At 36.0% G+C, this 13590-nt stretch overlaps 1 protein-coding gene across 2 annotated transcripts in view; it reads left to right on the top strand.

Annotated features, from left to right (window-relative positions):
* LOC106095079 (uncharacterized) overlaps positions 1-12321 on the top strand; it is a 44955-nt gene extending 32634 nt beyond the window's left edge. For both annotated transcript variants that reach the window (XM_059371018.1, XM_059371019.1), the window contains exons 5-6: positions 8012-8186; positions 10890-12321. In XM_059371018.1, the coding sequence (XP_059227001.1) occupies positions 8012-8186; positions 10890-11045 (331 nt within the window). In that variant the 3' untranslated portion in view covers positions 11046-12321. The remainder of the gene's footprint in view (positions 1-8011; positions 8187-10889) is intronic.
* Positions 12322-13590: the final 1269 nt, after the last annotated feature.

Raw genomic sequence — 13590 nt, 5'->3', positions numbered from 1 at the left:
ATTATCTTTGAGTAAAGCGAACCCTTGCAAAGAACTTGGTAAATGCAATCCATGGTGGCCTTGCCGAACTTAAATCGGTTTTAAGCACTTTTATCCTTCTTAGACTTTTTCAATCTGAGACTTTTACTCCAATAAATTACATTGTGGCCTACCTACGTATGAGTTATATTAATAAAATTTCTATAAATAAAAACAAGTAAAAAGGCGTTAAGTTCGGGTATATATGTAAACCACTTTTCATCAAAATTCGGTTAAAATTTCATACCTTATGTCCCATATCAGTTATATCAAAATATGTTCCGATTTGGACCAAATACTAATAAGTACAGTAGCTATATTTAAAAATAAACCGATCTGAACCATATACGACACGGATGTTGAAAAGCCTAACATAAGTCACTGTGTCAAATTTCAGTGAAATCGGATTATAAATGCGCCTTTTATGAGGCCAAGACTTGAAATAGAGATATTGCTCTACATTGCAGCTATATCCAAATCTGGACCGATTTGGGACAAGTTGCATAAAAATGTCGAAGAGCCTAATACAAAGCACTGTCCCAAATTTCGGCGAAATCGGACAATAAATGCGCCTTTTATTGGGCCAAGACTTTAAATCGAGATATCGGTCTATATGGCAGCTACATCCAAATCTGGACCGATCTGTGCGATATTGCAGAAGTATATCAAGGCCCTTAACCTAACTTACTGTCCTAAATTTTGGCGACATCGGACAATAAATGAACATTTTATGGGCCCAAAACCATAAATCGGAGGATCGGTCTTTATGGCAGCTATATCCAAATCTGAACCGATCTGAGCCAAATTGAAGAAAGATATCGAAGGGGCTAGCACAACTCACTGTCTCAAATTTCAGCAAAATCGGTTAATAAATGTGGCTTTTATTGGCCTAAGACCCTAAATCGGCGGATCGGTCTATATGGGGGCTATATCAAGATATAGTCCGTTAAAGCCCATCTTCGAACTTAACCAGCTTATGAACAAAAAAAGAATCTGTGCAAAATTTCAGCTCAATATCTCTATTTTTAAAGACTGTAGCGTGATTTCAACAGACAGAAGGACAGACGGACGGACATGTCTAGATCGTCTTAGATTTGTACGCTGATCAAGAATATATATACTTTATTGGGTCTCAGACGAATATTTCGAGTAGTTACAAACGGAATGACGAAATAAGTATACCCCCCCCTCCTATGGTGGAGGGTATAAAAATTTGCCTTTGGATCAGAGAACTGCAAAGACTCAATATTTGGCACTCAATAGACATTTATGAACTGCTGACTGCCAAATATTGGGTCTTATGCAGTTCTCTGCTTTCGACATACAATACGCAATATTTAAGTTGTTATACAAACAATCCCTCACTAAACTCTTCTTAAATCTTCTTATCATAAATACAGCATAAATATGCGAATGACATTAAGTTTTTGTTTGACATTTGCCGCTTGCATTTTCTTGACATTTTCATTATGGCAATGGGTACATGTATTCATATAATCCGGATACTCTTTAGAACAGATTCACTGGCATACTCACAACGCACTTAAGGTGATTTATGACAGAGAGTTTTGCCAAAAAAAAATATAGAAAAACTGAAACGACAATGTGTAGTTGGTTGCTAAAAGGCAAACGGCCAACAGTTAAATGTCATATTTTATTTTAAGCAATTTTATAAAGGGTGATTTTTTAAGAGCTATAGGAAAGTTTTTTTTTAAAAAAAAAAAGAAAACACATAAAATTCAGAAAAATGCATGAATATTCACTTGAATCGATAGTAAGGTCCATATAATTTAATGTTTGAAGAGTATTTCATGCAAATGTTGACCGTGACTGAGCCTCAAATGATCCAAATGCTTCACTGATGTCTTCCAATGCTTCAATTGAAGCGGGCTTGTCTATACAGACATGAGCCTTAACATAGTTCCACAAAAAATAGTCTAAAGGCATTAAATCCCACAATCTGACCGGTTCCGAAAGCGAAATAAAACGTTCACCGAACTCACCTCTCAATAAGACCATTGTTACACATACAAGTCAAGCACTTGCATTTTGGGCAGAAAAAAAGTTGGTTATCATCTCACATTCACAGAAGTACGGTCCAATGATGCCATCAGCCCATAAACTGCACCAATATGTGGATTTTTCTCAATGCATTGGTAGCTCTTGCCATGCTTCTGGTTGATCCAAAATCAATAATTCTACTTATTTACGTACCCATTGAGCCAAAAATGAGCTGAACACAATGAAGCGCGCTATGAACTTTCTTAACAGAGCACGCATTTTGATAATAAAATTAAATAATTTGCAAGCATTATTCGTTTGTAAGAGGATTCATGGTTAAATTATAGGCCAAACTGAAGATGTTGAACAGTTAAATAAAACACGAAACGTGCGTGAGCTGTTAAAACTAGTGTTGCCAAAAAGATAATAACTAAAAATCACCCTTTGTATAGAGGTACTCAAAACTATAAATAACACAAAGGAGATAAACGCAAAAGAGAAAATAACCAAAATGAATAACATACCAAAAATGAAATTGTTTTCAACTTTGGATTTGTTGCTAAAGACTACGACCACGACGACCACGACGAAGAGGACAATGAGTTTGATGATGACGACAGCACATTTATGGTTGCGAACATGTCTATGGCAGTTAGGAAGGCAGGGTGCATAAAATAAAGTTGAAAATGTCAAATGTTATTCGCAAGACATTTGCAGTGATGCTAACGATATAATATATATTTATATATTGAGAGCAAACCTCCTACGTCGCTGTCTCACACCAACTACTTGCACTCAAAAGTATTCAGGCCTCAGGATCTAGCAAACAAGACATGATAAATTGCCAAGGAACACACTCACACAAACCGCAAAAAATAGCTACACATAATACCAATAGAACAAGAAGCAGAAGAAGTGGGTCGTAACATAAAAAAAAGAGACAGCGCCTTGGCCATAGTCTGTGTGGCATTTGCTACAACCCACGCACTTGAAAAAGTAATTCAACTTAAACCAATATCAGAAATATGATGTTAAAAAAAAACAAAAGTGCACCTACGCTTATAAGCTGAGGAATGTTTTTTGTTATTGTTTTTTATAAATTGAATTTAGACTTCTTGTTTTTATTCTCTTATGAACTAACACATAAAGCAACAGAGATTTGAAGAAAATTAAAAATTAATTAATTAAATTAAAATTAACAAGTAAAAAGGCGTTAAGTTTGGATACCCACCACATCGGGTATATATATAAACCACCTTTTGTCAAATCCGGGGAAAAATGCATACCTTATGACCCCTAGCAGCTATATAGAAATATGTTTCGATTTGGACCAAATACTAATAAGTACAAGTCATTGTTCAATTGTTTATAACAAAATATTGATCTTTCTAGTAGCTATATCTAAAAATAAACCGATCTGAGCCATATACCACGCGGATGTCGAAAAGCCTAACATAAGTCACGGTGTCAAATTTAAGTGAAATGGGAATATAAATGAGCCTTTGATGTGGCCAAGACTTCAAATCGAGATATCACTCTATATGGCAGCTAGATCCAAATCTGGTCCGTTTTGGGCCAAGTTGCAGAAAAATGTCGAAGAGCCTAACACAACTTACTGTCCCAAATTTCGCCGAAATCGGACAATAAATGCGCCTTTTATGGCCCCAAAACCTTAAATCGAGAGATCGCTCTATATGGCAGCTGTATCCAAATCTGGACCGATCTAAGCCAACTTGAAGAAGGATGTTGTGTGGCCTAACACAACTCACTGTTCCAAATTTCAGAAAAATCGGTCTATATGGAGGCTATATGAAGATATAGCCCATCTTCGAACTTTACCTGCTTATGAATAAAAAAAGAAGCTGTGCAAAATTTCAGCTCAATATCTCTGTAGCGTGATTTCAACGACCGGGCATGGCTAGATCGTCTTAGATTTTTACGCTGATCAAAAATATATGTACTTTATAGGGTCGGAAATGGATATTTCGTTGTGTTGCAAATGGAATGACAAAATGGATATACCGCCATCCTTCGGTGGTGGGTATAAAAAGAAAACGAAGACTATATTGGCAAACATATGCCACTTTAGACTAAGCAAGCGGTTTAGAACCAAGTAAAAGCGTGCTAAATTTCTCTCCACTATGGAAAGAATTTGTGGAGTGCTTTACGTTATCTCTTTTTAGACAAACCAAGGATAATGGATACGAATTGCACTGCTATTGATCCGATTCGGACCATAATTAAATTGAATGTTGGAGCCCATTCGGATAAGAATTACGCCCTTTAGGAGCTCAAGAACTAAAATCGAGAGATTGGTTTATATGGGAGCTGTATCAGGCTATACACCGACTCAGACCATATTGAACACCTATGTTGAAGGTCATAAGAAAAGCCATTGTAAAAAATGGCAGCCAAATCGGCTAATAATTGCTCCCTCTAGAGGCTGAAGAAGTCCATATCTCAGATCGGGCGTAGTGTCATTGCACCCAAAGCATATTCACCGAAATCGACAAATGCCATATCGTCCACACGATGCCAATATTAGTTAGTTTGCCACACTTTTGGGTGATATGATTGTCATTTGGGCACGAAGACATTTTTGAAAATGATTTTGGACCTTTAATGAAAATAAAAAATTATTAATGTCATAAGACCCAATGCCATAAAGTGAGTTGTCTTAGGCCCTTCGACATATTTCTTCAATTTGGCCCAGATCGGTTCAGATTTGGATATAGCTGCCATATAGACCGATCCTCCGATTTAGGGTCTTTTGTGCAACTTGGCCCTAATCGGTCCAGATTTGGATATAGCTGCAATGTAGACCTATATCTCGAATTAAAGTCTTGGCCCCATAAAAGGCGCATTTATAATCCGATTTCACTGAAATTTGATACATGTTAGGCTTATCAACATCCATGTCGTATATGGTTCAGATCGGTTTATTTTTAAATATAGCTACTGTACTTATTAGTATTTGGTCCAAATCGGAACATATTTTGATGTAACTGATATGGGACATAAGTATGAAATTTTCACCGAACTTTGATGAAAGGTGGTTTATATAAAGGGTGATTTTTTTGAGGTTAGGATTTTCATGCATTAGTATTTGACAGATCACGTGGGATTTCAGACATGGTGTCAAAGAGAAAGATGCTCAGTATGCTTTGACATTTCATCATGAATAGACTTATTAACGAGCAACGCTTGCAAATCATTGAATTTTATTACCAAAATCAGTGTTCGGTTCGAAATGTGTTCAAATTTTGACAAATTTTGTTCAGCGATGAGGCTCATTTCTGGTTGAATGGCTACGTAAATAAGCAAAATTGCCGCATTTGGAGTGAAGAGCAACCAGAAGCCGTTCAAGAACTGCCCATGCATCCCGAAAAATGCACTGTTTGGTGTGGTTTGTACGCTGGTGGAATCATTGGACCGTATTTTTTCAAAGATGCTGTTGGACGCAACGTTACGGTGAATGAACACATTTCGAACCGAACACTGATTTTGGTAATAAAATTCAATGATTTGCAAGCGTTGCTCGTTAGTAAGTCTATTCATGATGAAATGTCAAAGCATACTGAGGATCTTTCTCTTTGACACCATGTCTGAAATCCCACGTGATCTGTCAAATACTAATGCATGAAAATCCTAACCTCAAAAAAATCACCCTTTATATACCCGAGGTGGTGGGTATCCAAGGTTCGACCCGGCCGAACTTAACGCCTTTTTTGTTGTTATTTATATATTCCGATATGGACTTTTAAGGCTGAAGAAGCCACAAGTTTCGTCCGATCTGATCAAGCTTTAGGACGAGGTGGTTTTTGACGCGCAAAATTCGTGTGCGAAATTTTACAAAAATCGGTTTAGATTTAGATATAGATTCAAGATATATCTTTCATCCGATATAGAGTTTTAAGGCTGCAGAAACCTCATTTTTGGTTCGATTTTTACAAAACTTTGCGTAAGATGTTTTATTTGACGTTTTCATATTTGTGCAAGATTTTATAGATAGCTATAGATATAGCTCCCATATAAATCTTTCGTCCAAAAGGGAGTTTCAATGCTGTAGCTGCCATTATTTTGGTCTGATCTTTCCATGAGACGTTTAACTTCACGTCCCAATACGTGCTCAGAATTTCATTAAATCGGTCCTGCTGGAGATATAGCTCCCATACATATAATTCATCCGATATGGTCTTTTAAGACAGTAAAGCCACAATTTTGGTCAGATCTCTACAATATTGGGTGCAAGGGGTTCTATTTGACGCCCTAGTATGTGTGCAAAGTAATAAAATCTAATTTCATCAAAATCGACACATATTTAGGTATTGCTCCCATATATATTTTTTATCCGATATGACCTTTGAGGGTTGCAGAAATCCACAATTTTTATCCTACCGTCAAAAAATCATGCAAGGTTATATTCGATTCTTCAATAGGTATGCAAAATTAAAGTCTGACTAGATTTGGAGATAAATTCTATATAATAAAAGTAGTACGTAGACTAGGTGGTTTAGGGCATTATATAGTCGACCCCGCCCGACTTTTGCCTTTCCTTATTGGTTTAAAATTAATTCCGTAAAGGAAAAAAACAGTGCACCCAAAATATTTTATAATAACGCTTTGTCTTTCCAGGTATTATAAAATTCGTTTCTCAAATAAAATTCTTGATATACGCATATTGCTACTAAAAGTAGGCAAAAGTTTTGTAAAGAATATTTTGTTTGAACAATTCTTGCTTATTCAAACATTCCAATTTGGTCTACACTTAATAATAAGACAAGGCTGTTTTTAATTCAAATTGAATTTATTTTTAAATTTAAGTCCCTACCATTCACCTGCAGCTAAATGTAAATTTTTATTCAACTAATATACAGTAAGAAGTACAAACTCATATAACACAGCCTCGAACTTTGCCTTCAGGCATTAATTGTCCTTAAAAGCAAAATAAAAATAAAAACACACGCACCAAACAAACGGGTATACAAACATACACAAAACACTTGTAAATGAAAAGGAAGGTTAGAAATAGAAAATAACAAATCCTTCGCCCAAGTGTAGGTTTATTCGCATTTATCTAATTTTAATTATACTAAAAGTATGCTACAGAAAATTCGTTTGCGTTGAGATATGCTTGTAAGTGCTCGCTGGTTTATATGGATGGGTGCGTGGGTGTGTGTGTGTGTGTGTGGTATTGTAAGGATGTTTGCGTTTTAAAAATAAACATTTCAATGTCTTGTTTCGTATTTTAACAAAATTGAAATGTGCTTTTAATATGTTCCACGACGTATGCAATGGTTTTGCTATATTTATGACGACAGTCTTTCTTGCTGTGTGGCTGTTTTATTGTTACTGCTACAAGTGACATGGTGTAGGAGAAATTTAAATTAACTTAAATTGGACAAGAATTGCGGCTTCCAGGGGCTCAAGAAGTCAAATCGGGAGATCGGTTTATATGGGAGCTATATCAGGTTCATGACCGATTTCAACCGTACTTGGCGCAGTTGTTGGAAGTCATAACAGATAACATAAATAAATCGGACAAAAATGTTGGCTTCCAGTGGCTCAAGAAGTCAAATCGGGAAATCGGTTTATATGGGAGCCATATCAGGTTCTAGATCGATTTCGGCCATATTTACCACAGTTGCTGGAAGTCATAACAGAACGCTATGTGCAAAAATTTCAGCCAAATCAGCAATCAAGCGGCTAGCTCTACGCGTTAGACCGCTATCATGATTACGACAGACGGACGGACATGGCTAGTTCGAATCAGAATTTCGAGACGATCAAAAATATATATATATATATATATATATATATATTATATGGAGTCCTAGATCAATATTTCGAGGTGTTACAAACAGAATGACTAGATTAGTATACCCCCATCCTATGTTGGTGGTTACTGTTACATCTATGATCAAAGCCATATCGAATTTATATTTTATTAATAATGTCTTTTGTCTTCTTTGTTTTTTTTTTCTACTTTTAGAATGGACATATGTCGTTGGAATTTATCGAATGCCTCAGAGTTAATTTCGTTTCGTTGGTTGATAATAGCAATGATTTACATAGCAACAATAATACTGACCATATGCTCGGACAATATTGATGAGAGGCTATACTATTCGAGCAACATGAATGTGACGTTAACGCAAGATGAAATGGTAAGATCGGACAGAGAAAAAATAAAAAACAAGTATAAATGTGCTATGTTCTAAGTGGAGAAGTGGGAGGTCCTCCACGAGAGATGAAGGAGGAAGGAACTCTCCTTATGGTGGGCATTGATCTAATATCAGTGACAAGTTCGGCTAAGACTAAGGGCATGACGCACTACGGGGGTAAGGGTGTCTTTTTCAATATTGTGAAGACTAGGAGGGGCAGAAATCCTCATATTGAGACTTCAAGCCATGCAGTGACAGGTGACTTAATACCGCCCAACGAACAGGGGCTAACGTTGAGACAATCAATATTGGAAAGACTAGGATAACCAAAGATCCTAATACAAAAATATCAGGCAGTGTAGTGGCAAGAGACCCAACACAGCCTAACAAACTGGGACCCGACGACGAACCCATCACCGACTTTAAGATTCGGAAGACTGGGATAAGTAAAGCTCGTAATATTGAAAGATTAGACAGAGCAGCGACATGAGTCTCAATGCAGCCTAACGAATAGGGAGCCGACGATAAAACTATTGGCCACTCCCAAGATTTACTGGAGGACCAATGATTGAGGTCATCTACATAAACCTCCACCGGAGCGAGACAGCTACACACGCTCTGATGAAGAAATTCAGCAGGGGCATGGTTCATATTGTCTTAATTCAAGTGTCATGGATGAATCGTAACAATGTTTAAAGGAAGCCTTGAGGAGCTTTAAACCATTTAAGTCACCCGGATCTGATGGAATATTTCCGGCGTTACTACTAAAGGAGGCCGACTATCTGGCCACTATTTTCACAGCGTGCCTAGGACTTCCATATATTCCGAAAGCCTGGCAGGAGGCAAGGTGGAGAAGAATCTTTTGATGCCAAGAAGTACACATTGGCTGTAGGGCTTTCAACAATCTGCGGAACGAAACTCTGATCCAATACTTAGACCAGAACTGGGTGGACGGGGTCCTTAGAGACTGGATAAACCATATGCTAAGGAACAGGTGGATAAATTGTGGATCCCATTAAATAAATATAAGGGGGAAAGTGGCACAGGGAGATATATAATCGCCACTGCTATAGGTGACCACCATAGATAACCTATTACGGATACGGACTGAGGAGGGATTTGACTACGTCTGCTATGCAGACGATGTTATATTATTGGCATACGACTGGGCTAGGTACAGGGGTCTCAATGTTAACCCAGAAAAGAATGAAATCTGTCTGTTCACGAGAATGACGAAAGTGGGTCAAATTGACGCACCTCGTTTCCCTAATAGAACGATTTTGTTATCTGACTAAGACAACCACTTAGGTGTGATCTTGAACAGGAAACTTCATTGGAAGTGTCACCTTCAGAAGCGTTCTGAAAAGGCTTACAGATGTGGGACAGTATATAAACGGGCCGTAGACTCGAAGTGGGGCCTGAATCCGAGGATAGTCCACTGGCTCTACAGAAGCGTGATTAAACCAATACTCACTTATGCCTCAGTAGTTTGGTGGACCGCGAAGGAGAAAAAGTGCAATGTAAGGAAACTACAACAGGTTGTCTTGGCTTAGGCGGAGCAATGAGGACCACGCCCAATAGGTCACTGGAGACTATTGAGGATAGCAGCAGCTCACACCCTCGCGGTATAATCGAGGCGACGATTGGAAATCTGGACGGAATGGAAGAGGTGTCCAATCGGATACATAAGACGGCACTTGAGGTCGAGTCAAAGGCATTACTGCCAGCGGCACAGTTTTAGTTTGACGGAACCCTAATATTGCACGGATGGATCGAACGGAATTCCTACCTAAGATTTTTTTTGAGGTTACTTTTTAGTATTTAGAGCGTACAAAAAGCTGCTGGCTTAGGTGCATTTCCATAGTGGCGGATTAATATCCGCACCCTCTTTTCAACCTAGCCCAACTTATATCATGTTCTAGACCGATTCAGATAATACTTGACATGTATGTTGACAGCTATAGTGCAAAATTTCAGCAAAATCGGATAAGAATTACGCTATTTAGATTCCCAAGAAGTGACATGTTGATATCGGTTTATATGAGAGCTTTATCAGGTTTTAGACAGATTCGGAACCTCATCATATTACAAAATGTCAGCCATATGGGTAAATAATTGCACCATATAGAGGCTCATTACGTCAGATCGGCAGATCAGTTTTTATGGTAGCTTTATCAAAACAAGGTTCGATCTGGCCCATTAACACTTATAGTTAATGTTTGTGCAAAGTTTTAAGCGTCTAGCTTTATTCCTACCAAAGTTTACGTGCTTTAGACAGACAGGCCGACGGATGGACAGATAACAATTAGTGGTTGTGTCACTTGATATCTGAACCGAGTACAGTTTGTCATATAGACCGATCTGCCGAATTGGGGTCTTATACACGTAATTTGGAATAGTGAGTTGCACTTGGCCAACTGATATCCGGACCGATTATGGTCCAAATCAGACGGTATAAGCATATTGTTGCTGTATTGTCTGATCTGCCGATTGAGCGTCTTACACTCAAAACCCTTCATTTATTAACCGATTGTGTGAAGTTTGCGTCTACCTAATATGGACATAGTAGAGCTATAATAAAAAAAAGATATTTAATATATCCATGTTGATCGGTATTCAAGGTTGGGTACGTCCGAACTTGATGCGTTTGTAACAGATTAATTTACATTATTTTTCTTAAATTAATCAAATTTTTTTCTTTTCCAGTTAACCAACAACATAATATCCATATGGAGCAGCCTGTCGGTGACCCGCAGCATTGGAGCCATATGTGGCTGGATTATGATTGGCCTGACGCCACACGAAGACTTCCTTTATGAACATTTATTAGATTTAGCACGTTATCAAATGACAAATAATTAAGCTGATCTTAGTTTCTCATCAAAGTTAAATGTAAAAAATTTTCGTTTAATTGTTTTGAAAAATTAAAAAATTTATTACATTTATTATTTTTAAGGCATTTGTGATGTTAATTTAATTAAAACAATCTAATTTATACTTGGTGTGATGTAAATATGTACTGATTATTATGTAATGTAAATATTTTGCTTAGATAAGAAAGAATTTACACAAAATTTAAGTTTGAGGTGAAAATATTTTCAACGGTTTAAAACTAACAAAATTTAGTAAATTTTTGTGATTTTATTTATTTCAAGTCCGTCTTATGTTGATCCGTATTTCGTAAACATTTTCAATAAAAAGAAAAATATTAATTTTTGAAAAGTAAAAATTGTTCGATGCAGCCTTTAAGACATTTGTTATTGATTGATATTTATTTTGTTTGGTAAATTTATATTAAAATTGTTTGAAAAAAAAACTACAGTTTCCTATTATCTTAAGAAATAATTATAGCATTTTTTTTTAATTACAAATTAGTTTATCTTTATGTTTTGCCGAATTTTTACAAATAATTCGTCTGAGTGCCAACAATTTTTAAGTTTGAGCACCACATGAGGTTGTTTGAGACCTTATTGTACCTTCAACGGAAACTTATTGTTGCAGCTTAGTCTATCGCTTTATACATTGCTCACCGCACACTAAGACACCGAGTTTTTCAAAGTGTTTTCAAGGTCTAGTCTATCTGTTTCTAGTCTAGGTGGTACATAGGGGCGTATGGTTTTTATGAATGAATTTGCGGTAATCATACGCAAGGTGGGTCTGAGTAAATTACATTACCGATCTCTTTGTTGAGAGCAAATGGATTTTCAAGAATGAACGCATATTTCAATATTTGAGACATTTGCCCGATAATTTTAATGATCTTCTTTTTTTTGCCCTTTCCATATTTTTTTTTTGTTTTCTTTAAATAAAAAAAAATTTTGTTTATATCATATATATACATAATTAAGCGGTATAAAATAATAAATAACAATTATAACCTAGAAACCCAAATAAAAAAACAATTAGTAAAAGTTTTGAATAAAAGGACAGCTTTAATTAGTAAACCAAAGGTTTTTATGAAAAATAAACCCCTAAAAAAAGTCCAAGCAAATCCCTATAAAACCAATAACGAGAGAGGCAACAACAACTTAAATAAAAAAAAACAACTATTGTAAATGTAGAATCATTACAAAACCAAATGCCCTTCAAAGGCCGCTAGAAATCAAAGTTTGATTTTAAAACAAAAAAAAAAAAAAAAAAAAAAAAAAAATCCAACAAATTTATTAATCAATTCTGTAGTTTTAAACTTTAGAAGCTTCCAGAGAAATTACAAAAAAAAAAAAAAAAAATATGCGAAACAGGTCCCGATTTTAGAACATTGCCTAAATCCTTCATACAATACCAGCAAACACACCCCAAGACCCCCCCCCCCCAAAAAAAAAAAAAAAAATAATCAATACAAAAAATATAGGCTTTTTTTTACATATATTATCAAAACAAAATTTCGACATATCGCTTAGATATTTAACTTAGAGACTTATTGAAATAATTGAATACCATAAGGTATTCTCTTTCATATAAGACAATATATATATATATGTTTATTTATAACTTTAAGTTTTCTGGGTTTTTTTTGTTTGTAATATCTTAATAAAACCAATTTTCTAGCTTAAGCGTATTACTTAAAAGTGAAATACGTTAAGTTTTCAATGAAAACTTTTGATATTATAGGAGACGTAATAGAAAATATAAACTTTTTACTGAAACCAGTTTTTTATATCAGTATACAAACAACCGCTACCTAATTCCAGTACTAACTAGAGATATTTTAAAGAAATAATTACTGATCATTTAGCAAATTTCCCCAACCATCCGATGAATTGAAAGATAAACTAAGACAATTAAGCTTTGCTTCCACTTTATTTCTTTTATTCTTTAAAAGGCACCATTAAATATTATGAATAACTATAGAAGTGATCATGTTTTTTTTTATATATATATATAAATACTATCAATTATTGTGAATATCACTGGGTCATTATCTGGGGGGGGAGGAGTCTGGAAAATTCCAAATCGGAAAGAAAGTATTTGGTGAGTAGAGCAAAATCCTAAAAGGGGTTCGAGTTCTCAGGCCAAATATTTTTGGGGTCCTTTAATACCGGCCCGGTGTGTTCGTATGTCCGTTATGTGAAACGGAAAATTTTTAACAAGTTTTTTTTTTTTGATCTTATCCCACTGTGCGATGTTCCGATAGGTCGGGACAATATTACCTTCATATATAAAGAAGAACAACTAAAAGGGTATGTTATATACCCTCCACCATGAATCGCACTTGCCAAGTTCTTTTCCCGGAATGCCTTTATAGGTAAACAAGTAAAAAGGCGTTAAATTCGGCAGGGCCGAACCTTGGATACCCACCACCTCGGGTATTTATGTAAATCACCTTTCGTCATAGCCCGGTGAAAAATGCATAATTTATGCGCCCATAGCAGTTATATCGAAATATGCTCCGATTCGGCACGGACAT

Source organism: Stomoxys calcitrans, chromosome 1 (genome assembly GCF_963082655.1).
Source record: "Stomoxys calcitrans chromosome 1, idStoCalc2.1, whole genome shotgun sequence".
Lineage (NCBI taxonomy): Eukaryota > Metazoa > Arthropoda > Insecta > Diptera > Muscidae > Stomoxys > Stomoxys calcitrans.
Note: the sequence above shows the minus strand (reverse complement) of the source record. Positions and strands in the feature narration are given on the sequence as shown.